The sequence below is a fragment of the Solanum stenotomum genome, chromosome 9 (genome assembly GCF_019186545.1).
Source record: "Solanum stenotomum isolate F172 chromosome 9, ASM1918654v1, whole genome shotgun sequence".
Taxonomy (NCBI): domain Eukaryota; kingdom Viridiplantae; phylum Streptophyta; class Magnoliopsida; order Solanales; family Solanaceae; genus Solanum; species Solanum stenotomum.
This window is the reverse complement of record NC_064290.1, coordinates 52,404,716-52,428,290: the sequence shown is the minus strand read 5'-3', so window position 1 is coordinate 52,428,290 and position 23,575 is coordinate 52,404,716. Positions and strand designations below refer to the sequence as shown.

The 23,575-nt window shown below is 31.9% G+C and overlaps 2 protein-coding genes and 1 pseudogene across 2 annotated transcripts; 1 reads left to right on the top strand and 2 right to left on the bottom strand.

The window, feature by feature from the left end:
• Positions 1 to 838: 838 nt before the first annotated feature.
• On the bottom strand, positions 839 to 5,981 carry LOC125877818 (xylose isomerase). Its single transcript, XM_049559084.1, has 21 exons — positions 5,961 to 5,981; positions 5,219 to 5,298; positions 4,901 to 5,011; positions 4,722 to 4,796; positions 4,503 to 4,632; positions 4,311 to 4,402; positions 4,065 to 4,115; positions 3,755 to 3,831; positions 3,620 to 3,674; positions 3,377 to 3,478; positions 3,090 to 3,141; positions 2,884 to 2,929; positions 2,748 to 2,803; positions 2,576 to 2,627; positions 2,422 to 2,501; positions 2,242 to 2,312; positions 2,094 to 2,134; positions 1,771 to 1,870; positions 1,601 to 1,672; positions 1,432 to 1,509; positions 839 to 1,077 (listed from the first exon to the last, which is right to left on the bottom strand). Exons 2-21 carry the CDS (start codon positions 5,285 to 5,287, stop codon positions 1,042 to 1,044), a joined length of 1,446 nt encoding a protein of 481 aa, XP_049415041.1. The 5' UTR covers positions 5,288 to 5,298; positions 5,961 to 5,981; the 3' UTR covers positions 839 to 1,041.
• A 1,738-nt stretch (positions 5,982 to 7,719) lies between these two features.
• On the bottom strand, positions 7,720 to 9,449 carry LOC125877644 (aldehyde oxidase GLOX-like; annotated as a pseudogene).
• Positions 9,450 to 11,089: 1,640 nt separating this feature from the next.
• Positions 11,090 to 12,512, top strand: LOC125877819 (stemmadenine O-acetyltransferase-like). Its single transcript, XM_049559085.1, has one exon. It carries the CDS (start codon positions 11,118 to 11,120, stop codon positions 12,510 to 12,512), a length of 1,395 nt encoding a protein of 464 aa, XP_049415042.1. The 5' UTR covers positions 11,090 to 11,117.
• The last annotated feature ends 11,063 nt before the right edge of the window (positions 12,513 to 23,575 follow it).

Here is a 23,575-nt window from a genome sequence, read left to right as displayed (position 1 = left end):
AAATGGTTTTCCCTTCATCTTTTCTTTTGTGTTTCTTTCTTGTTTTGGTATATTTGTCTTGATCTTGATTTTAACATATAGTTTTTGCGGTATGTAGCGAAAACAATGATGTTTGCAAGTTAGGAAAAACAAGTGTTTTATGATGAGTAGAAGTGAGACTAACTATATATTAAGCTTAGTTAGTAGCATCAGAAGAAGAGTAAAGTTGACAAACAATTTAGATTTAACTCATAGATGAAGTTATAAAACAGATACAATTGGAGAAATGTTCATAGAAAATTATTTAACTAAAATGGAAGGCAGGTTCAACATAATGATTTGAAGACAACTTCATAAAAAAAGGATGATTTTTAGACAAAACAATATTATACTGTGTATATAAATTAGAAAATGATACCACAAAGAGGATAAAATGAGACAAATTCACTTGAGATGGCTTGACCAAGCCTACCATGTCAACTAGAGGTGTTAAAAGAGGACGGAGTAAGTCTAAAATTACATAAAAAACAAACGGAGAGATGATGGAAGAAAAATATATATATAGGCGATACTAATTAGTTTGTCATGTTGATATGTGTAAAATGTTAGGTAAGGGTTATTTAATCGGTTTTAAATATATCGAACTAAATCACTCTCAAATGAAGCGACATAGACAGCAAAGATTCAAATAAATGATCCCTAAATTGCTTGGGGATACAATTAGGACTAAGGCACTCTCAAATGAAGCGATTTCAAATAGCCAATCCCTACTTGTTTGAGATTTTAGAAAGAATTAGTCCAAACCTTTTTACACCGTCAACACAGAAAAAGTTACTTTTTTACATAGTAACTTGTATTAAAAAAAAAATGTTCAGAAGCATGGTAGTCATTGAAGTGGGGGTAATAAACATTCAACTTTCTGCATAATCAGTTTACTAAAAAATTCACTGGGAACACCCATACACTGAATATGTAAAATATTTAATTCTCAATTTTTCTTCCTATCCATGATGATAATATTATTTCCTACTGCTGCTGCTAAAAAGTATAAAACTCTGATTTCTACAATGCTGACTGAAAAATCATCTCTGCAAGCTCCTGCAATATTTTGAACCAAACAAAAAAATTAAAGTAAGATCACACACACAAAAATAAGTTCCAGATATGTGCATATTAGATGACAATGTTTGGTTGAAGGTTTAAAAAGAAAACGTATTTGACGTTAAAGATAAGTGGCGTTTCAACAGTAAATTTCACTTGAAAATGAGTGAAAACCATTATGTTACTTGAAATACGATTTCACTGGTATTTCAAATACTAAAGTTCAGTATTTGTAGATAATGATGATCAGAACGTCATTCGTTAATACTAAACTTTAGTATTTGCAAATAATGAAATATTATTTATGGCAAGTGAACATTGTAAGCATAACCATTGTCTATAAAATGTTACCTGCTTTCCAGAAGGAACTTTAGGTTCTCCCCATTCTAGCGCCTTCTTCTCGAGCAGTTCAAAGTCTGCCTTCCCAGACTGTTAGAGAACAAGGAGTTTTAATCTCAAGCGTTAGTGAACGGAACATGGTAGACGGATGGAAAACGAAAAGGTGATGGTAAAACAATACCTCAATTGCAGCACCAAGCTCGGAGTCAAAACTCTGATATCGCTTTCTGACAAGATCACTCAACGAGCCATCCTGTTTGCAAACAAGGAAAATTAAGTACGCTATTGCATATTTGAGCTATTATATTGGTTGATTGAAAATTTAGCTAGTAGTTGAGAAAGGAACACCACCTCAATTAGCTTGGCAGCATTTCTGAGGCCACGGGCTAGAGTGTCCATACCAGCAATGTGAGCAATAAATAGGTCTTCAACATCGGTGCTCTCCCTCCGCCTATTAGGAGGAACAAAAACCATCATCCCCAAGCCTTAAAAACATACTCTTTTGATATGACGGATAACGAAACAAGTACTGTCTTTGGATTAGTTACTCTGTCTAGTCAATCCCAAATAGTTTGGGATTGAGACACACTTCAATGATATTGACTAATTCGTTACTGTCAAAGTCAAAAATTCGTGATGGAAAACAAAAGGTAATAGCAGAGTATGGAACTAACAATTTTGCATCAAAGTTGAATCCTCCTGGTGCCAATCCTCCCTGTTCAAACAAAAGATCAGCGTTAAAAATTAAGAATTTAGTGACTTTTGACTGATTCACACTTTTCAGTTTTCTAGCAATTAAAAAGGATATGTCTAATCACGGACATTTTTAATAACGGTTTGCATCACCAATGTTGCCTCAGCGACATCCATCAAAAACTGATCTGTGTCCCAACCTGCATTATGGATAAGCTTTCATATCTTCAAGTCTCGTGGTATTATAGCAATAACAAGGGAAAACATTGACATGTTTAATAAGTATTCTCATATTTTCATGTAACATACCAATCTGGGGATCGCCAGAATTTGCGTCAATGTTGCCCAGCAAACCGTTAATTCTTGCTGTTTCAAGCTCATGATGGCAGCTACGAAACACGAGTTTGATTTAATAAGGTGCAAAAGACAGGCATACTTAATTTCGCACTGAAAAACCACAAACCTGTGACCAGCCAAAGTGGCATGGTTGCACTCGATGTTTAATTTGAACTCTCCTGCAGAAAACACAAATGAAAATCATTATGATCCCCTCTTATTCGAAAATGTAATAACAAAGCTCCCATGCCACTTCTTTGAGAATGCACTATGAAGGAAATGAAGAGTGAATTAAATACCTATAAGCCCATATTTGCGTAAGAAATTAGCAGAAGTTGCAGCATCCCAGTCATACCTAGATTAATATAACAAGTAATTTAGGCAAATATTTAGGAGATCACATTCTCAGCATGCATCACATAAAGTAAAACATACTGGTGTTTTGTTGGCTCCTGAGGCTTTGGTTCAATTAGTAATGTTCCTGGAATCAAATCAAATAACAGGTTAACTTACAAACTAATAAGATTGGCGAGCTACACAAGATGTCAAATCAGAGTTTTTTACACTTCTATTAAAACTTTGAGCTCCATGGTAGAAAATTAAATTCTACAATATTAGAACAGGTTGTTAAGTTGAAATACCATTGAAGCCAATCTTCTTTTTGTAAGCAACAGCAGCTTCCATGAACCTTGCCTGCAATGAGTTAAAAATCACATTTCTCAGTACAGTAAGCAATCTTAAACAAAATAAACAAATTCAGTAGCGGATACTCTCTTCTGAATTGGGCCACAAACACCCTCAAAGCCCACAAAGAATGATGGGATAATGGCATAGGATGGGTTTTTAACTTGTTTACAAGAGAAAATCTGTTAATTGTGAAATTAACATATCTGAATTTTGCTGATATGTATTAAGGTGACAATCTTACCATATGGTTAAGTTCTCTTTCCATATCTGTGTTTAGGAGGCTCTGGTAGCCTTCTCGACCACCCCAAAAGACATAATTTTCTCCCCCAAGATGATGTGTAACCTGAAAATGAAACACACGCAAAGGTACTGTTCAAGCAAATCCTACTTCAAGTACTGTATTTGTTGAAGTAATCAGAGTTCTCGTTCAATAGTCTGATCTCATTATATAAAGTCACATAAAGAGGAAAGCAGAAGTTTGTACCTCCATGGCTTTCTTGACCTGAGCAGCAGCATATGCATATACACCTAATTCGGAGCTGCAATTCCACATTTTCCGAGCATGAGCACACTTTTCTTATACAGGGTGAATCAAAGGCAATTCTGTATGAACGCATACCTAGTAGCAGCACCATGCATGTAGCGAGGCTGGAGGAACAATTGAGCTGTACCCCACAAAAGATGAATTTTATCTCCCTGTAAAATCCACATAGAGGGAAGTATTCAAGACAAATCATAATTGAGCCTTACATGGTTCTTAGGAGAACCATTTGACAAAACATGACGAGATGAACTAGTAAAACTGGTATTAGTTTAAGAAGGCATCAGGAAATGTGAGAGAGCAGAAGGAAAATTCATGTTCTGTCGGAAAAAGTTATGACACTTGGTTTACAACTTAATTGTTCATCAAACTAATAACTAATTATTACCTGAAGCTCTTTGGCAAGAGCCACCACTTCATCCAAGTTTGCATTTGTTTCCTATAACACAAACCATATATTTTGAGTTAATGTCAAATTCTTCGGGATAACAAAGATTTTATGCTCACAAGAGACGGAGCTGGGATTAAACACAGCTGATTCAACAATCAGACATGAGCTTCGCCAATCCACTTTATTATTGGGATGGGGATGCAGAATAAAAGCTCTAGAAGCTTAGCATTCTGTCAAATTTACCTCAAGGGTCTTGCCCTCCGGAGCAATGTCCCTATCGTGAAAGCACCATCTTTCTACTCCAAGTTTCTCCAGGAATTCAAAGTTTGCTCTCACTGTAAATTAGTAATAGCGTGAGAAATAAGTCCTATTCAAAAGCTACTTAGAAATTAGAGTTGCATCTAAATTGGAAGACATAGTAATCTATGAACTCACGTCTTCTCTTGGCCATAGCCAGGGAATTGGTACCATCTTCCCATGGCCACGTCTTTGTAGGAGCACCAAATGGATCAGCTCCTGTGCCACGAAATGTATGCCAAAATGCTACACTAAATCTCATCCAATCCTATATCAAACAAAGAATTATAACTATTTATAAGTACAAAATCACATAGTTTTTGCCAAGAATCCCAAAAACAAGTGATCACAACTAACCTTCATCTTTTCCCCAAGAATCTCCTCCTCGGCATTGTACCATTTAAAGGAAAGCGGGTTCTTACTAGAAGGACCCTAAAATTAGCAATTAAAATTCAGTCAAATAGCATATCCCAATTCACCAACAAGTTCAATACTTCAAATTTCTGTAACTAATGGGTGTATATTAGTATTATTACCTCATACTTAATTTTTGGAATTCCAGGGAAGAACTCCCCTTCCCATTCACCTGAATCACTCCCACAATCACCGCCAGTATCAGCTGGACAAGTTGGTGGAGCAGCAGCAATCTGCATTTGGGATGACACCGACGTACATAATGAGATATATATACTTTTTCATAATATAAGAAGAAACAACATAATTGAAAAACAAATATTAAAGAACTCAAAAAGATATGCATTAGTCACAATTAGAAATCTGGTTATATATATGTATACTCATGAAAATCATACTAAGGGAGATGACCAAAGGCGCAGAACCGGAGATTTGCTTACCACTACACTTGAGACAACATTCAAACAAAGAAGGAATAACAAACACTTCCCAACATTCCTTTCTCTCATCTTTGTCAAACCTGCAATGCACAAGAAGATAAACAACTCCATTAATTAAAGTAAAATCTGTAATTAAAAGAGTTCTCAAATCCCATTAACTACTCAAGCCTCCACACCCCATCCTGGAGTAGATCTCAACAAAAATACTTCAAAGATCAAAACTTTACACTCATAACCAATCAATTTTTTTTTAAAAAAAAAGAAGAGGAAAAAGCTCCAATTTTTAGCAACACCATTAATCACAAAACATTAGCCAATAGTTAAATAATCACCATATATCATGACACAATTATCATCACTATATAGCCAATACTAACACCCCCACCCCCCTTTTTAATCTCCATATAGAAAAAAAAACTTATAATCAGAACCAACACCCATATCCATGTAAAAATCGAAAAAAAAGAAGAAGAAAGATAATCTAATCAATAAATTTTTAAGCAACTTATACCATCACTAATCTACAATGTCACCAATCTCATGTAACCAAAAGATCATCACCAGAAACAAAATTCAGCTCTTACCCTTCACGGATCTCAACAAAAATACCCCAAAGATCATAACTTTACATCCATAACAGATCAAAAATCACCAAAAAGCTCCATTTATTTTTTATCAATTTTAAGAAAACCCGACATGTAATCTGCAAAAACAAGAAAGATTAAAGAGGGAAAAGGCTTACCAGTGCAAAATCTGAGATGGGTTCAGAAAAACTCTAGCTTCACACAATTCTATGCACGCAACAGAGTGTATATATAGTACAAAAAAACTTAATATTTTAGCCTACTTTTTAATTGAAAAGGGAACTAATTGTGATTTATCCGTATCCTTTTATGAGTTTAATTTGGACTAGAATTGCAATAATTGAGGTTTTTTTGATTTAGATATACTTTGACACGTGCTCATGACGTTGATTTCTCTTAAGTTTATTAAAAAGTTTTATTTTAAACTATTTAATATTTAATTACAGTATTGTTATATGTATTTCTGTTATATTTAATAGGTCCTAGATTATATAGGAGAGGTAAATTTCACTAGTCAAATTTCGTATGACAAGCTCGATCGAAGAAGCATAAAGCGAGGTTAGCGAGCGGGGAGGGGGAGATTTCAAACTTATTTGATAAAAATTACATGTTCAATCAATTCGATCACCTTACAACTATATAAATTTATTAAAATTTTGATATTATATATTTAAAAAAATTTAAAAAACGTAAATCTCTTTTGATATTATATAATTTTTATTAAATTTTAAATAGTATCACATCAAACGAAACGAAAAAAATATATTTGTTTATGGGTATATCACGTGGATCCCTTGGATTTTCTTTGATGATTACGTGTTCTATTATTTGTTTACTTTTTAATCTAATATACCTATAGTAAATTACATTGTCACCCCTTTAGTTTCATTTGATAGTGGTTCACAATTTTTTTTACGGAAAAGGGTCAAAATTGGCCCCGAACTATATGAAATAGACCATTTATACCCTTCGTTACATTTTGGGATAAANATATAATTTTTATTAAATTTTAAATAGTATCACATCAAACGAAACGAAAAAAATATATTTGTTTATGGGTATATCACGTGGATCCCTTGGATTTTCTTTGATGATTACGTGTTCTGTTATTTGTTTACTTTTTAATCTAATATACCTATAGTAAATTACATTGTCAGCCCTTTAGTTTCATTTGATAGTGGTTCACAAATTATTATTATTTTTTTAAAAAAAAACAACTCTTACTTTAATCGCAAATTCATTATTAAAATGAGTTATGAATTCAATATTAAATTCAAATTCATAAAATTCAATTTCTGACTATGCGTCTAAACATAAGCATGAACTATATGATTTCTTGTTACATAAACTTTATGTGATTGGTCTCCTTTTAGGAGGAGGAGACTCTTTGTCACATAAACAAATTCCCCATAAAACTTGGTCAAATATTTTCTACAACCAAAACAAATAAGCAAGCATAGTTGAACATCTAATTATTCAGTTATATAACCAAGAAAAAAAGTCACATTTCCCCTATATATTCTAAAAAAAGAAATGAAATTTATTTGTTATTTTGCCATGTTAAAGCCATTATTATATGTTATACGTCTTGTTTTTCTAACTGAATTTTAGTGAAGTGTTTAATAGACACATTTTCTTTACTAACATGTAGGTGTTCAATAGGTCAGTTTCCTATGCATGTATATTTGAAATTTATTGACAAGTCTAAGGGGTTGTTGATGTACTTGACCTTGTTTTTAACAAATGTAAGTAATCTATGAACGGTTGCGTACCTAGCTTTGAACAAACGGGATTCAATAAATCCCCTTTGCTAGAAAATTGTTAAAACGAGTTTTTTTTTAGTTATATATAAGTTGTTGAATTCCTTTGACACAAGGAAAATTCTTGTAAAATGATAAAGGGGTTTCAAAAGTTGCTTTAGGTCATACGTTTCAACTTGTATAAAATTCTGGTTCCGTCACTGTTTGTTATCACACTTGTTTGTGTACTACAAGTACTACCCTGGATTTTCACCCACATACCAGAGCTTGGTATGCCAGCATGTACTACAAAGAGCAAATAGTATCCTGGTGGTGCAATTTCTTTAGTTGATGGACCAAATGCTGTGAATTTATAAGTATTAGCGGATACTGCAACAACCACGACTCCCTTCAACACCACCATTCGTTGGTTCATCGAAAAAGAATGTGTGGTGAATGAAGGCGCGGTGATCCTGATTGAAACAGTCCCCATTCTCAAGAATCTAGGCACTGTGAAAGTCGCGGAAAATGATTTTTTGTATATGATTCCATCCATAGAGAGGACTGTTGGTTTTAGATGCTTGTGTTTTCGGGCTAAGAAAGGCGGGTAGAAGGCTTCCAAGCTTAGATCAGTTGGGAATTCCACACCAGTGAAGTTGTAGTTTTCCTGTGGATTGCTTCCTCCTACTAGAACCCGTCCATCGGTCATCAAAATGGCTGAGGAATGGTAAAGCCGGGGTCTTGAAGATGCTTTCATGATCGAAAACCTGTTGTATCTCCTCATGTTAGGCCGATAAATCACTGGCCTAGTGACAGGGGAACGCGCGTTATCCCAGCCTGCTGTTCCCCTTGATGCACCATTTATGATGAGAATATCCCCATTGGGTAGTATTAACATATCACTCATGACTCGTGGCGTTGGCATTGTCTCCATTTTCCATCTACCATGATCATCGCTGACACTGATTCGTCCACAACTTGAAAGGGCTTTCATGTAGACCATATTAGCTGTAAGTCCATATGCACGACGAGGGGCTCCTCCACATACCATGATTTCAGCTTCCATAGGGCGATTTTCGTCTAGTGGAAGTAAGACTGCTGAGCCAGTGCTTGGATAGTTCCTAGGTTCATCACCTGGAATGGAAGGCAATTCCCTCACCACCTGATTTTTCTTCTAGTTAAGAATTATAGCTCGTGTATTCGCGAAAATTAAAAGGTTTCCATCTGGTAGTAAGAACACGAACGGATACAAGTTGTTCTCGTCTTTCCTGTCTCGAGTACTCTTGAGAAATTGTAGCCTGAAATCAGAGTTACCTCTGTAATTTTTCGGGTAGAACTCATAGTTATACTGTTTTCTTCCCCCTATCACGATTATTCGTGCATCAGGAAGGATGTGGTCAGTTGAATACCATCTTCGTTGAATTAAAGTCCGGGGAAGCTCAAACCAATCACAATTCTCACCCGTGCAAGGTGCTATAGTACGTATTATATGGTCTCCATCATGGTATCCCCGGTTTGTACTAACGTTCCATTTGGGAGGACAGCACCAGAGGAGCACCAGGTATCCGTTTGGACCATTAGTGGACGGAACGTGTTGCTACCAATGTGGTATAAAACAGAGTGAGCAGAGCAGTCTTTGTGTAGGACCAAGTCATGGGAATTATAACGACAACGCCCTCTTGGAAGGGAGAGGTTAGAACGTCCAAAATCCGTCCTATCAAATATAACTACCTTGTTATTATGCAAGAGTTGCATATGCATCGCGGTTATGCCAATACTTTTGTGCAACAATCGCCATTCTCCTACGAGGTGTCTACGAGAAACCAACATCTGAGAAGCTGTGGAAGTTTGAAGAGTGAAAACTGTTAGTACTAGCAAGAAGAGGAAAATGATATTTTCCCTATCCATAAGTTTAGAAATGAAATGAAGAAAAGATGTAACTAGGAATATTCTTGGTGTTGTTACTAGTGTGTTTGATAAAACTTAGGAGTAAAAAAAATGATATTTATATATTATTATTATTCAAAGAAAGTATTGAATTCAAGCTGAATTACAGTAGAATACAAAGAAAATGACTTCTTTCTTCATGTGTCCAGGAAGTTAGGGGCTGCCAGAATTTTGCTGATATACAAGCACTACCTACTAGGTTACTAGTGTGTCAACTAAAAAAACCTATGTTGCTCGGACTCTTCATACTGTCAGGTGTGTTTCGGATACTCCTTATACATTTTGGATGATCCGACAAGGGTGTTGACAACATTTACGGAGGGTATGAGCAACATAGCTAAAAACTAATGACTGCTTCGAATTTTTCAAAAAGTATTGTTGGGTGTGTGTCAGATGTTCCAAAAACTGTTACTTTTTCGAGGATCTGATAAGGGCATATCAGCATGTTTGGAGAGTCCGAGCAACATAGCAAAAATCTGGGGACTGATCTTCTCCCCCGTGGAAACAATCAGCCATTGACCCATACAGAGTTTCCTGTCTTTTTTATTAATTCTTCTTTTCAAAACAAAGTATAGTTTGAATATAAGTGTTTATCCACCGCTTAGGAATGATTCTTGAAATTTTATTTGTGCCATATAAATTGAGAAAAAAAGGACTAATATATACCATTTCTGTTCCTATTTACATGTCGTCTTTACTAAAAATAAATGTTTCTTAATATTTGTCACTTCACAAAACCAATGCATAAATTACATCAGTCTTCCTGTTTTACCCTTGAGAGTTATTAGCCTTGCAAAATAAGTATTTGACCAACATAAGAAAACTAAGTAAATAAATAATGTCCATTTGGTCAAATTAATTAATTCATGTTCATTGATTGAAAACTCGACTTTAAGAGAACACTAAATAAGGGTACAATGGTAAATTTATCTAGTTTCTTAAGGGACGTGAAATTTAAACTGGTGACAACTAAATAGGAACAAAGGGAGTATTTGAAATTATGTAAAAAGTACTATAAATTACAATAATTAACAACTTAAACTATTTAAAAGACACATAATGAGTTTGATTGACTCTCGAAATTCTACTAATGACACATGAATTGAGATAAATAAAAATTACGTAAAAAGTACTATAAATTATAGTAATAATTAATAACTTAAAATATCAAAAAATCATATTAAAATTTGATCAACTCTTCAAATTTTATTTATATCACGTAAATTGAAAAAAAGCACGTATTAGACCGGTACAAGCGGGATCTAATCTAGTTTAAGTTTAACCTATAAACAACTAGTCCAACCACATGAATTCAGTCGAGTTGGTATATATATATGTCCATGTGATATTCTAGAATATTTTATTATCATTAGAAATTTTAAAGTGGAGCAATAAAATTTGTATTATCATTAGAAAGATTATTTTTAATCTATTAAACTAATCTTTGTTAGTATAATATAAAAGTATTTTATGAGACAACTGGACAAATTTTTTAAAGCTATTATACTAATTCCACTTATTCTTGCATAGGCTTACAACTTACATTGTCAGTATTTATAAGTTAAACTCAATTGCTTATATAAACAAGAAACAAGCTACATTCACGTCTTACATGTTCAAGAAAATAAAATGAAAATTGCCAAGATTTGTGAAGAGCTTATCAAACCATCATCCCCAACTCCACATGAACTTAGAGACCACAAAATCTCTTTCATAGATGAATTAATACCCCATTCTTCAATTCCACTCATTTTGTTCTTCAAAAAGAGTGAAAACATCACACAATCACAAATATGCAACCACTTAAAAACTTCACTTTCACAAACTTTAACTCAATTTTACCCTTTGGCTGGAAGAATAAAGTCCCAATATTCAATTGATTGCAATGATGAAGGAGCTTACTATCAAGAATCACAAGTGGATGCTTCACTTTTAGACATAATCAAGAATCCAAAATCCAATGAATTGGTCCAACTCACACCTTACAATTCAAATGGCACCTTATCAAATTTTCAACAACTCTTAGCCATTCAAGTTAACTTATTCAATTGTGGTGGTATAGCACTTAGTATCTCCATTTCACATAAGATTGGTGATGCTTCTAGCCTTTGTAAATTCATTATGAATTGGAGCAATGCAAGTGAAGGATCAATAAGAAGCAACACATGTTGCACAGACTCTTCAGAAATATTGTTGCACCCGTGCCAGATCCTTAAAAAATATACTACTTCTGAAGCATCCGACATGCACTTGAAGAACATGGGGGCAAACAAGGTAAGAAAAGACTCTATTTTCGTCTTTTTATCGTCAATTTTTCCATCGAGAGGGACAATTGATAACACGTTAAATGTAAACAACATGCCAATTCGTATTGTAGCTGAAAAATTAGTAGTAAAAAGAATTGTTTTTACTACTTCAAATATAGCCAAAGTGAAGGCTAAGTTGATAAATTGGGGTTACAATGAGAACGCGACACGTGTAGAAGTTGTTATGGCTTTGTTATGGAAATGTTTCATGGCTGCAAAAGGGTGTAACTCTGTTGCAATTATTCCAGTGAATATAAGGCAAAGGATAGTTCCACCCTTTGATGAAAATTCATTTGGTAACTTTTTTTTAGTAACAAGTTGTATAGCAAGTGTGAAAAATGAATGGTGTTCATTGGTAGGAAAAATAAAGAGTGCAATTGGGAGAATTGATGGTAATTACGTGGAGAAAATACGCGGAGAGGATGGTTTTGAGTTTGTAAATAGTAATTTTAAACAAGTTGGAAAATTTATTATGAGTCAAGGGGATGATTTTCGCGTGTTAACAATTTCAAGTTGGTGTAAATTTCCGATTTATGAAGCAAACTTTGGATGGGGTGAGTCTATTTCTACGATTGTTGCGACTCTTGGGATAAAAGATAATATTATTTTATTAGATTCTAAAGAATTTCGTGGTGGAATTGAAGCTTGGATTGTTATGGTTGATCAAGAAATGACACTTTTTGAACAAGACAAAGAACTTCAAGATTTACTTCATTAGATGCAATTTGTGATCTCAATTGAATATATGAATCATTGATTTGGAAAAAAGAGAAGAGGTTCTATATGTTAATCATCATGTTCGATCGATAACAATTAGGTAAAATTTTCAAAGCTCGAAATCAAGGCTTCTAAATAACGGCTCGTAAAGGAGCTAGGGGTGCAAAGACCTCTTCTTTAAGAGAAACAAGTGGCTCACAAGGAATATATTCTCATCGTACGAAGAATAATGTTGGGATAGAATTCGAACTAGCAGTCTTTAAGTCATGAACGAGAATCATGTTATTCACTTGTCAAGTATTGCTTGTCCAAAATCCGTGGTTGTTTTGATTTTTCTCCTCTTGGGGGATGAGTAGTGAATAATTTTTTTTGTTGAAATAAATTATATTTAAATATTACTAGTGGTGGATGAGCACTAATAATATCAATCTATTTTTCTCCTCATGGGAAGTGAATAATTTTCTTTAGTATTTAGTCTATTTTTTTTGTTGAAATAAATAATTTAAATATTATTAGTGGTGGATTTGCACTAATAATATCCGTCTGACTTTTTTTTTTTTTTGTATATTAGTCTATTTTTTTGTTTAATAAATAATGTGAATATTACTAGCGGTGGACAAACAGTAATAATATTAATCTATTTTTTATTGAAATAAACAACTTAAATATTATTAGTGGCGGATAAACACCAATAATAGTAGACTATTTGTTTTGTATTAGATTAGTTACTTATCTCCTCATGGGAAGTGAATATTTTGTTGTATATATTAGTCTATTATTTGTTGAAATAAATAATTTAAATATTATTAGTGACGGATGATCATGACAATATAATATATCGTCGGATTAGGTATAAATCACTTGTCTTGTTCTATTTGTTCTTTTCAACTCTAATTATTTTTGTGCACTTAGTACATTCTTAAATATTGATTTTAATATCTAAATATGTATGTGTTATGTGATTCAGGTTTATCTTTACATCTAACTCGAATTTTTGAAACGTCATAAAATCCTTAGCTAAATCACTACGTTTTTAATTTGATGCTTGTGCTGACCTTAACGTCTTAATTAATTGTCAAACATCGAGAACAAATTTTTCAACATTATCTTCAGACAACTCCACCTATTAATCGTCTTGATATGAATCAAGAAAGACGGGATTTAAAGGCATACAATTTTTTATCTTTTTATAATTCCGAAGGACATTGATTTTTTGCCTTACACAAGAATATCTCTCTTCTTAGATTCCATAAGGAAAGAATAGTCCACTTAGGTGGAAGGGAAGGCCTAGTTTCATTATATATTGTTAGTTACTCTTAATTAAGTCATTTTTTATAACTATTTTTTATATATTTCTAATTTAATTAGGTAAAAAAAATTATTTTTTTAAAATTTATTCATATTTATTAGTAATCTTGAAAAGTAAGTATCACTTGACTAAAATTAAATAATGTCATGTCTGTATTATCTTTAATAATTAACTAAGAATTTGGTAAACTATTCATTTATTTTCATAATCTTGAAAAGTTAATTATTCCTTGACCTTAAATTAATGTGTTCATATATATATATATATATATATATATATATAGCTTATAATAACTTAATTTAATATCAAAAGTTTNGGAAAGAATAGTCCACTTAGGTGGAAGGGAAGGCCTAGTTTCATAATATATAGTTAGTTACTCTTAATTAAGTCATTTTTTATAACTATTTTTTATATATTTCTAATTTAATTAGGTAAAAAAAATTATTTTTTTAAAATTTATTCATATTTATTAGTAATCTTGAAAAGCAAGTATCACTTGACTAAAATTAATTAATGTCATGTCTGTATTATCTTTAATAATTAACTAAGAATTTGGTAAACTATTCATTTATTTTCATAATCTTGAAAAGTTAATTATTCCTTGACCTTAAATTAATGTGTTCATATATATATATATATATATATATATATAGCTTATAATAACTTAATTTAACATCAAAAGTTTCATTGACACAATTTGAGGATTGAATCATGAAGTACTTCTTAAGCATAACTTTCTTCTTATTTGTCCTCTATAGTAGTGTTCACAGTAAGTTAAATATTCATTTATGTGATTTATATATTCAATGAAAATTTATAATTTATGATCTTTTACTAAGTAATTTTTTTTTTTTTACACAAAATTGAAGGTACTACGATGAATGGATTAATGACCTATTGTCATGTGTACATCCCATCACCAACACAGCCTTGTGATGCTATGAAGTGCAATGATCTATGCATTAGCAAGTATGGTCACAGCCCTCCACCCCCTGGTATTAAGGGACCAATTCAAATAGGGGAATGTGATCCAGATGAAACTTGTGATTGCATTTTCTGTTGTGAAGCTCAGTGCCTGTAAAATTAGTTTTTTAGTTTTGGAGGTGTTTGAAAAGCTTATAAAGTGTTTTAAGCATCGATTAGTTACATGTTTAAATTATTGTAACGATCTATTTATTAATCATGAATTACTTAAAAGTGATTTTTTATTTTAATCATAACACACATAAAACCAGTCACATGATGAAAAAAAATGTTTCATACTCGTGTCATGTCATCACCATGTCACTGTCACATCAACAATTATGTCAGATTTAAATTAAAAATAAAATAAAATTCCATTTTACTCTAATTGTTTCTTTTTCCCTATACACCACCATTAAACCAGCACCATTGATGCCATTATCATCAAACACACATCTCCACCGCCATAGATTCCATAACCCACAACTAAATTCACCACCGGAATCTTCCCACAACCACTGCCATCATATTTGTTAATTATCGTGTTCGATCAATAACATTTAGGTAAAATTTTCAAAGCTCGAAATCAAGGCTTCTAAATGACGGCTCGTAAAGGAGGTAGGTGTGCAAAGACCTCTTCTTTAAGAGAAACAAGTGGCTCACGAGGAATGTATTCTCATCGCACAAAGAATAATGTTGGAACAGGATTCGAACTAGTAGTCTTTAAGTCACGAACGAGAATCATGTCATTCACTTGTCACGTATTGCTTGTCCAAAATCCATGGTTGTTTTGATTTTTCTCCTCTTGGGGGATGAGTAGTGAATAATTTTTTTTTGTTGAAATAAATTATATTTAACTATTACCAGTGATGGATAAGCACTAATAATATCAATCTATTTTTCTCCTCATGGGAAGTGAATAATTTTCTTTAGTATTTAGTTTATTTTTTGTTGAAATAAATTATTTAAATATTATTAGTGGTGGATTTGCACTAATAATACCCGTCTTACTTTTTTTTTTTTGTATATTAGTCTATTTTTTGTTTAATAAATAATTTAAATATTACTAGCTGTGGACAAGCACTAATAATATTAATCCATTTTTCTCCTCGTGGGAAGTGAATAATTATTTTTTTTGTATATATTGCTCTATTTTTTGTTTAAATAAACAACTTAAATATTATTAGTGGCGAATAAACACTAAGGGCCCGTTTGGCCATGCGATATGATATCATGATATGAAATCATGATATGGTATCATGATATGGAATCATGAGATGAAATTGAAGGTTTGTTTGGACATGCGATATGGAATTTTTGTGTTGTATATTTTCTCATAAACATAAAAATCCCATAAGTTGTAAAACTATTAAAATAACCCCAATTGTTTATTCAATCTTATCAAATAAACAAAAATTATAAAATCGCATAATAAATGATTACAAAGTTATTTGTTCTTCAGTTAAATAATTGTTTCATCTAACTTTAATTTAATTAAAAAAATTTAACATAAATTGTACTTGATATGTTCATATCTCTCAACTACTCTTACAAATAACCTATAAAGTAGAAAAAAAACATACATTAGTGAGTAAATATTAACTTAGAAGTTAAATGCACTAAGATAAAAATTAACAAACATCACTAACTTCTAACTATTTACAAGAAAAATCAATAGTTAAATATTATTGAATAACGAAATTTTAAAAAGTTACCACAAGTTTGAGTCAAAAACACTTCTAATAAAATTTAATCAAAAAAATTATAACTAGTCCACTTGACTAAATATTAATAACTAATTGATCAAATTTTCCTAAGTCTTCAATCAATTGGACTTGATATCCTTCAGTCGTGTGAACGAACATTTTGCAAATACTAAGATTAAGAAAGTGCGGCACCGCCAATGAAAATTGTCTTTTATCAATATTATGCTTAGTCATAAGATTAAGACGTTTTTTTTTTATTATGAAAAATAAAAAAAGTATTACTCCCTTTGTTCTCATTTATATTCACCAAATGAATTTCTACTTTATCATTTATATTCACCAAATTTAAAGTGATAATAAATTTTATATTGGTGAGAATAATAAATTTTAAAAAGTAATGATGTGATTATAAATTTTATTTACATATGAAACAAATGGTTGTTGACACCTAATTTTGACCCTCCCCGATAAGATTAATTTTCAAGCTTCTTCAATTTCAAACGATCTAAAATAATTAGTTTTATAAAATTTCAAAATAAAAATAAAATAGTAATAATATAGTTTGCAAGTTATTTTAAATAAGTTTTGTCACTTTTATAATTTTTAGATAATATATATGTTTTACATGATTATATATATAATTAGTATATTTTACGAATGTTTGAAAATTATGTCGAAGATTTTTACTTTGTTGAAATAAATATTTTCTAGTTTGAATTATGGTTTTAATTTTTGGATTAATAAGTGTATATGTAAATCGATTAGTCTATAATCGAATTAATTATCTTATTTCGTTAACGTCAAGAAGCTCGTTAATTAATTTATATTAATTCATCTCATTTAATTCTTAGCCGAATCACCTAATTAACTCAATTTGGCTAAGTTATTAACTTAATTGGCTAGAATCGCAATTCATTCGGTTATTTCGCTATTACAATTTTAGTCATTCTTTTATCTCCATTTAATTCTTTTGGGACCAATTTTGGGCCTTACTTTAAATTTTCAGCAGCCCACCCTTCTTAATTCAATTCCAACCCCATCATTTTCCAGCCCATTCCAACCGACCCAAACCTCCAACAATACCCAACACTTTTGTGTTTTTTTTTTCTTCTTTTCTATTCCAACGTTAACAACAACAATCCACCACGATGCTTCCTTCAGCATTATCAGTAAACCCAGAATTCGTACAGCAGCAGGCAGCAGAGAAAGAGGCACACATTTTCTCCCCTTTCCTCTTTCGGAATGGGGCGAAAATTGCAAGAAAAGGTGTCTCTCCAAATTGGTGAAAGGTTTGGGAGTTTGAATTTTGAAATATGTCCTTTTCTGTCCAGATTTTGGACCCCCCCCCCCCCCCCAATCAGCCCTAAAAATCTCTATATGTATTCCTTTTATTCACTGTAGTGGGGGGAGAGTGGAAAAAGGGGGGAAAATTTTGAAGGAGATTTTAGTCGAAAAAAAGAATTACAGTCAAGTAAAGGGGAAGAGGTTGGGAGAATTTTTTAGTTAGAGACAAAAATCATATAGCAATAGACTTGAAAAATGAGATATCCATAGTTACCGTCTGAAGGCAAGGCACCAACTCTAAGTTCTGATTTCTCTTCAATCTGAAGCTCGTATTCAATTTTTTTTTATTTATTTTTTGTCGGAATTCGTAAGAGGTGTGGAAATCACTACCTTCAAGCTCGTCATTCCAGTCGCTGCTCTAATAAAGGTGACCTCTCTTCTCCTCTTACTTTGGTTTAGCTAATCATTTATTTAGTGAAGTATTATGCGATGTTTATTTCAGCTTGAACTCGATTAGTATGGTAATGTACGAACCTAGTTCTTCCCTGTTAAAGTCGAATTTGGTATCGTCCTATTTTAGTCGTTGGATCCTGTGTTCGAGTGAGCAGTTTTAGATTGTCTTTGTATATTTATCATCCCTTGTCTTGAGTTGGTTTCGCCTATATGCTGCTGAATCTGTTTGGCTTTACTTGTATTTCGCTATGTCTTGTAAGTATCAGGTTTCTCACGGGCTGTTATTGTTAGTATTGTTGTTCGTATAGAAGCAGAATCTCAACTAATAGATATGGTAGATTGTATGTAGTGTTGTTGTATTCTTATTTCCATAGTTTAGTTTTTTTTTTTTTTATCCCTCAGACCTCTTATTGCCTAGCATGACCTGTTTTCATCAAGTTTATGTCCTCATTTTGTCCCCTTTTAGTTAGAATTTATTTACTATTTTATATTTGAATTAAGGTAAAAGAGGTGAGATGATATCGTTTTTTTTTTTCGATCTCGACTTATCTCAATCCGCATCTTCTTCTCGCTGGACTGCCCATTTGCTTTAAATTCCCATGTTTACTCATTTTTTTATTTTATTTTTCTTAAGAAGAAGTCCACTCGAACAGATTGCCATTACTCTAAAATCGTCTCTTGCTATTGTTTATTTTAATGACACGTTTTAGACTTCTCCTTAAAATGCTTCGTTCTTGCTTTATATTATTTTTCATTGGCTAAGTATTTGATTACTTGGATTTTATTGGATGCTTAGGACATTCAAACATTGAGTATTTATTTATTTTGTTTTCCAGTGCATATGAACTAGGTTGTCCTCCATTTAGAATTAAATAGCCTGTGTCTAGGCTATCTAAATTATTTTGCTAAGGTTTGTCTCCTAGTGGGTATTTCATTGGAGTGGTAGTTTGTATAGATTTAAAATTTGGCCTGCTGGCAATTGACTTGAGCCTTGGGGTTTGCTCCCTTTCAAGGTCTCAAGTTCGAAACCCACTAGGTGCAAACAATTTCTGAGGGCCATCGGACTGGGTAAAACCTGAATTAACCGTGGTGCACTTGCGGGAAACTCCTTGCCGAGGGCCTGTGCACCCCCGGGATTAGTCGGGGCTCAAAGAGACTCGGACACCCGGTGCAAATCAAAAAAAAAAAAATAAAAAAAATATGGTAGTATATAAACATTAGGACACGGCAATATATAGATTTAAAATATGGTAGTATATGAATATTAGATTACGGTAGTATATAATTGTTTAGAATATAGTAGTATATAAATATTAAAGTATGGTAGTATGTAAATAATAAAATACGGTAGTATATAGATTTTAGAATATGGTAGTATAATAAATTTTAGAATATAGTAGTGTAATAAATATTAGCATATGATAGTGTAGTAAATATTAGAATATAATAAATTTTCTTATATTGTTCATAACTCTTACTTATTGATTCTCATTTTCGTGTTTGCATGTGAAATTTGTCCAGGGCCTCACAGACTCTATCCTCACATTTTCCTTTGGGCCACAGAGGCCCATATCCCCTCTTATCCGAGTCAGCTAGATATCAAAATCGACGAACAGGTCTCAAAATTGAAAGAAAAGCGGAGCAAATCGGGAGTTGAAAAGGATTGGGCCAAAGCCTATCTTTATTTATTCGGAATTGTATTTTGTTATTATTGGGCCTAAGCCCTCGCCATTTTACTTACTATTACTTGTTAGTTCTTAGGACAGGTGAAAATTGGGCCTTCAAAACGAAAATGGGCCCAAATACTGGCCCACGCGGACAGGAAAACCAGATTTGGGCCCAAATCTCTTTCCCTCCTTTATTTGTTGTGTTTATTTACTCGTCACTATCTGCTATTAATCTTAAGGGTTTTAAAATTTTCAAATCCCCAAAAGACACCCATTTTGAATTAATTGCTTAACCAGATTATTTATCTCTTACTTGACTTAATAAATAAATAAATAAATAGGTATTTTTACAAAATATTTCGCTTAAATGAAAGGTCAATATTTTCCTTTTCCCTTTTCAAAAACGATTCTAACTATAAAAATTGTTCAATTCAAATTAGGTTAAATTATTTTAGCCAAATGATCGATTGTCGGATAACCACATTAGTGGACATTCTAGGTGCTTTTAAAACCTTCCTAGAGTGTTAATAAGAACCTCAAACCCTTTTCAAGTTTTCAATAGATTTACTGTTTTAGTCTTTTGAAAAAATAGTTTTCTTAATTTTTCTCTAAAAATTAAGTGGCGACTCTTAAAATCAGTCAAAATACATTTTTTAAATAAAACAATGGTTAGTAGATATAAATGTGGGGTTGTTTTAACAAAATATAAACTCATGGATCAATTATTGTATTAAAATATTTCAAATCATGATATGAAATCACATGGTGATTCCATATCATGGTTTTTGGAGAATATGATATCACCTCTCATGATATGAAATCAGCGTAAAATTGCATGTCCAAATGTTGATTTCATCTCACGATATCATATCGTAATATGATATCGCATGGCCAAATGCCTACTAATAATATTAGTCTATTTGTTTTGTATAGATCAGTTACTTTTCTCCTCATGGCCCATGGGAAGTGAATATTTTGTTGTATATATTAGTCTATTATTTGTTGAAATAAATAATTTAAATATTATTAGTGGATGTTTCAAGTTCAAAAGCAGACACCAAATTAACACGTCTTTAAAATAATATTAATAATAGTTCTTATCTGATTTTTTATACTTTCAACGCAATTTAACATGTCGTAGAAGATCACTTGTCTTGTTTTTCAACTCTAATTCTTTTTGTGCACTTCATACATGCTTAAATATTGATTTTAATATCTAAATATGTATTTGTTATGTGATTCAGATCTATTTTTTGTATTTATTATTTTTATATTTAACTTGAATTTTTGAAACGTCATAGGTTTCTTAGCCAAATCACTACATTTTTAATTTGATGCTTGTACTGATCTAAACGTCTTAATTAATCGTCAAGCATCGAGAACAAAATCTTCAATAATGTGGTCACTCAGGCTTGAACTAGAGACCTTTGACATGTAGTGTCAAGCTCCAACCAAAATACCTGACTATGTGGTGAAGCACACAACTGATGCATACATGTTGACGCCCAACTCAACTATTTATTTATTTCCATTTATATATTAGTAGTAGAAGTACATATTTTTTTATTGATAATTTAATTTTAAACAACATTTTATATAAATATAGTTATTTGAATAACCTTAATTTTTTTTTTGATTAAATTTGTATCCTATTATTCGTCAAGGTATCTATCAGTTATCTTATTTGTTTTGCGATTTTTTGTTGTGCGATAAACTTATATAATATATAGTTAGTTACTCACTTACTCTCAATTAAGTCATTTTTGATAACTATTTTTATATATCTCTAATTTAATTAGGTAAAAAATAGTCAAATTTTTTGTAATTTATTCATATATACTAGTAATCTTGAAAAGTAAGTGTCACTTGACTAAAATTAATTAATGTCATGTCTGTATTATCTTTAATAATTAACTAAAAATCTGGTAAACTATTCACTTATTTTCATAATCTTGAAAAGTTAATTATTACTTGACCTTAAATTAATGTGTTCCTATATATATATAGCTTATAATAACTTAATTTGACATCAAAAGTTTCATTGACACAATCATGAAGTACTTCTTAAGCATAACTTTCTTCTTATTTGCCCTCTATACTAGTGTTCACAGTAAGTTAAATATTCATTTATGTGATTTATTTATTCAATGAATGAAAATCTTATTATAAATTTATCATTTATGATCTTTTACTAAGTACTTTTTTTTTTTACACAAAATTGAAGGTACTAAGATGAATGGATCATTGGGCTATTGTCATGTGTACATCCCATCACCAACACAACCTTGTGATGCTTTGAAGTGCAATGCTCTATGCATTAGCAAGTATGGTCACAGCCCTCCACCCCCTGGTATTAAGGGACCAATTCAAATAGGGGAATGTGATCCAGATGAAACTTGTGATTGCATTTTCTGTTGTGATGCTCAGTGCCCGTTCAAGTAGTTTTTTAGTTTCGGAGGTGTTTGGAAAGCTTATAAAGTGTTTTAAGCATCCATTTTTAGGTAAAAATAGTTTAAAAATAAGTCAAAAGGAGGGTACCGTATACTTATGACTTATAAGTTACTTTTTATAAGTCTATCCAAATAGACCCTTATGTTCTGGTCTCTGTTCATGAATTTTGTGTATTCATAATAGAATAAATTGATACATTTCTTATTGGGAAAAGACATACATTTTTCTTTTGAACTTGTCATGAAAAGTCAATTACACAGATAAATTATTGTAACGATCTATTTAACAACCCTAAATTACTTAAAAGTGATTTTATTTTAATCGTAACGCACATAAAATCAGTCACATGATGAGAAATGTTTCATACTCGTGCCATGTCATCACCATGTTACAGTCACATAAACAATTATGTCAAATTTAAATTAAAAATAAAATAAATTTGTATTTTACTCCAATTGCTTCTTCTTCCCTATACACCATCAAACCCACCATTAAACCAGTACCTGATGTCAATATCAACAAACTCACATCTCCACCACTATAGATTTCACCACCCACAATCAAATTCACCATCGAAATCTTCCCACAACCACTGCCACCATAAAAAATTACAAACAACCATAATAAATTTAACTAAATTCACTATCGAAATCACATCGCCACTATTGCCACCATTGAAATTCATTACAATCATAATCACAAATTTCAGCATCCACCATAAAAAACACACAAGTTTCATTGCCAATTATCGAAATTAAAATTCATACCGCCATTAATTTTATCACCTATCACTGAATTTACCACAAAAAATTATCAAAATTACAAATTACATTTAAGCTTAAAGAGGAGAATGGTGAAAAATAAGAAGTCGATTAATGTCACGATCCAAAATGAATGTGATGACACTCGTCTTATCCCACCAAGACAAGTCAGTCTAAAATCTATATATCACGATAAAATGTGGGAGTAAAATAAAAATGAAACTTTAACAATAAAAAATAACGTGCATAACAAGTCATTATAACTTAATCCGCAAAACCTGGTTGTCATGTGCACACTCCTCTAATGTATTACAATAGATTTGAAAGAAAAACACAAATCTCAAATGATATTGTTTCTAAAGTAGAACAAAATCATAAAAAAGAGTAAGAGGTTCTATTGAGAGGACAAACAACTACCTCACAAATCTCCACAAGAAGCCTGAGATAAGAAGAGAAGAGAGAGTATCACG

Bases quoted from the DNA above. Each gene is read 5' to 3' on its own strand.
- LOC125877819 (XM_049559085.1), top strand. From the start codon at position 11,118: ATGAAAATTGCCAAGATTTGTGAAGAGCTTATCAAACCATCATCCCCA.
- LOC125877818 (XM_049559084.1), bottom strand. From the start codon at position 5,287: ATGAGAGAAAGGAATGTTGGGAAGTGTTTGTTATTCCTTCTTTGTTTG. The intron at 2,628-2,747 runs GTATTTAATTCA...TGTTTTCTGCAG, and splicing joins ACGCAAATATGGGCTTATAG to GAGAGTTCAAATTAAACATC. The intron at 1,871-2,093 runs GTTAGTTCCATA...TCCTCCTAATAG, and splicing joins TTCAACTTTGATGCAAAATT to GCGGAGGGAGAGCACCGATG.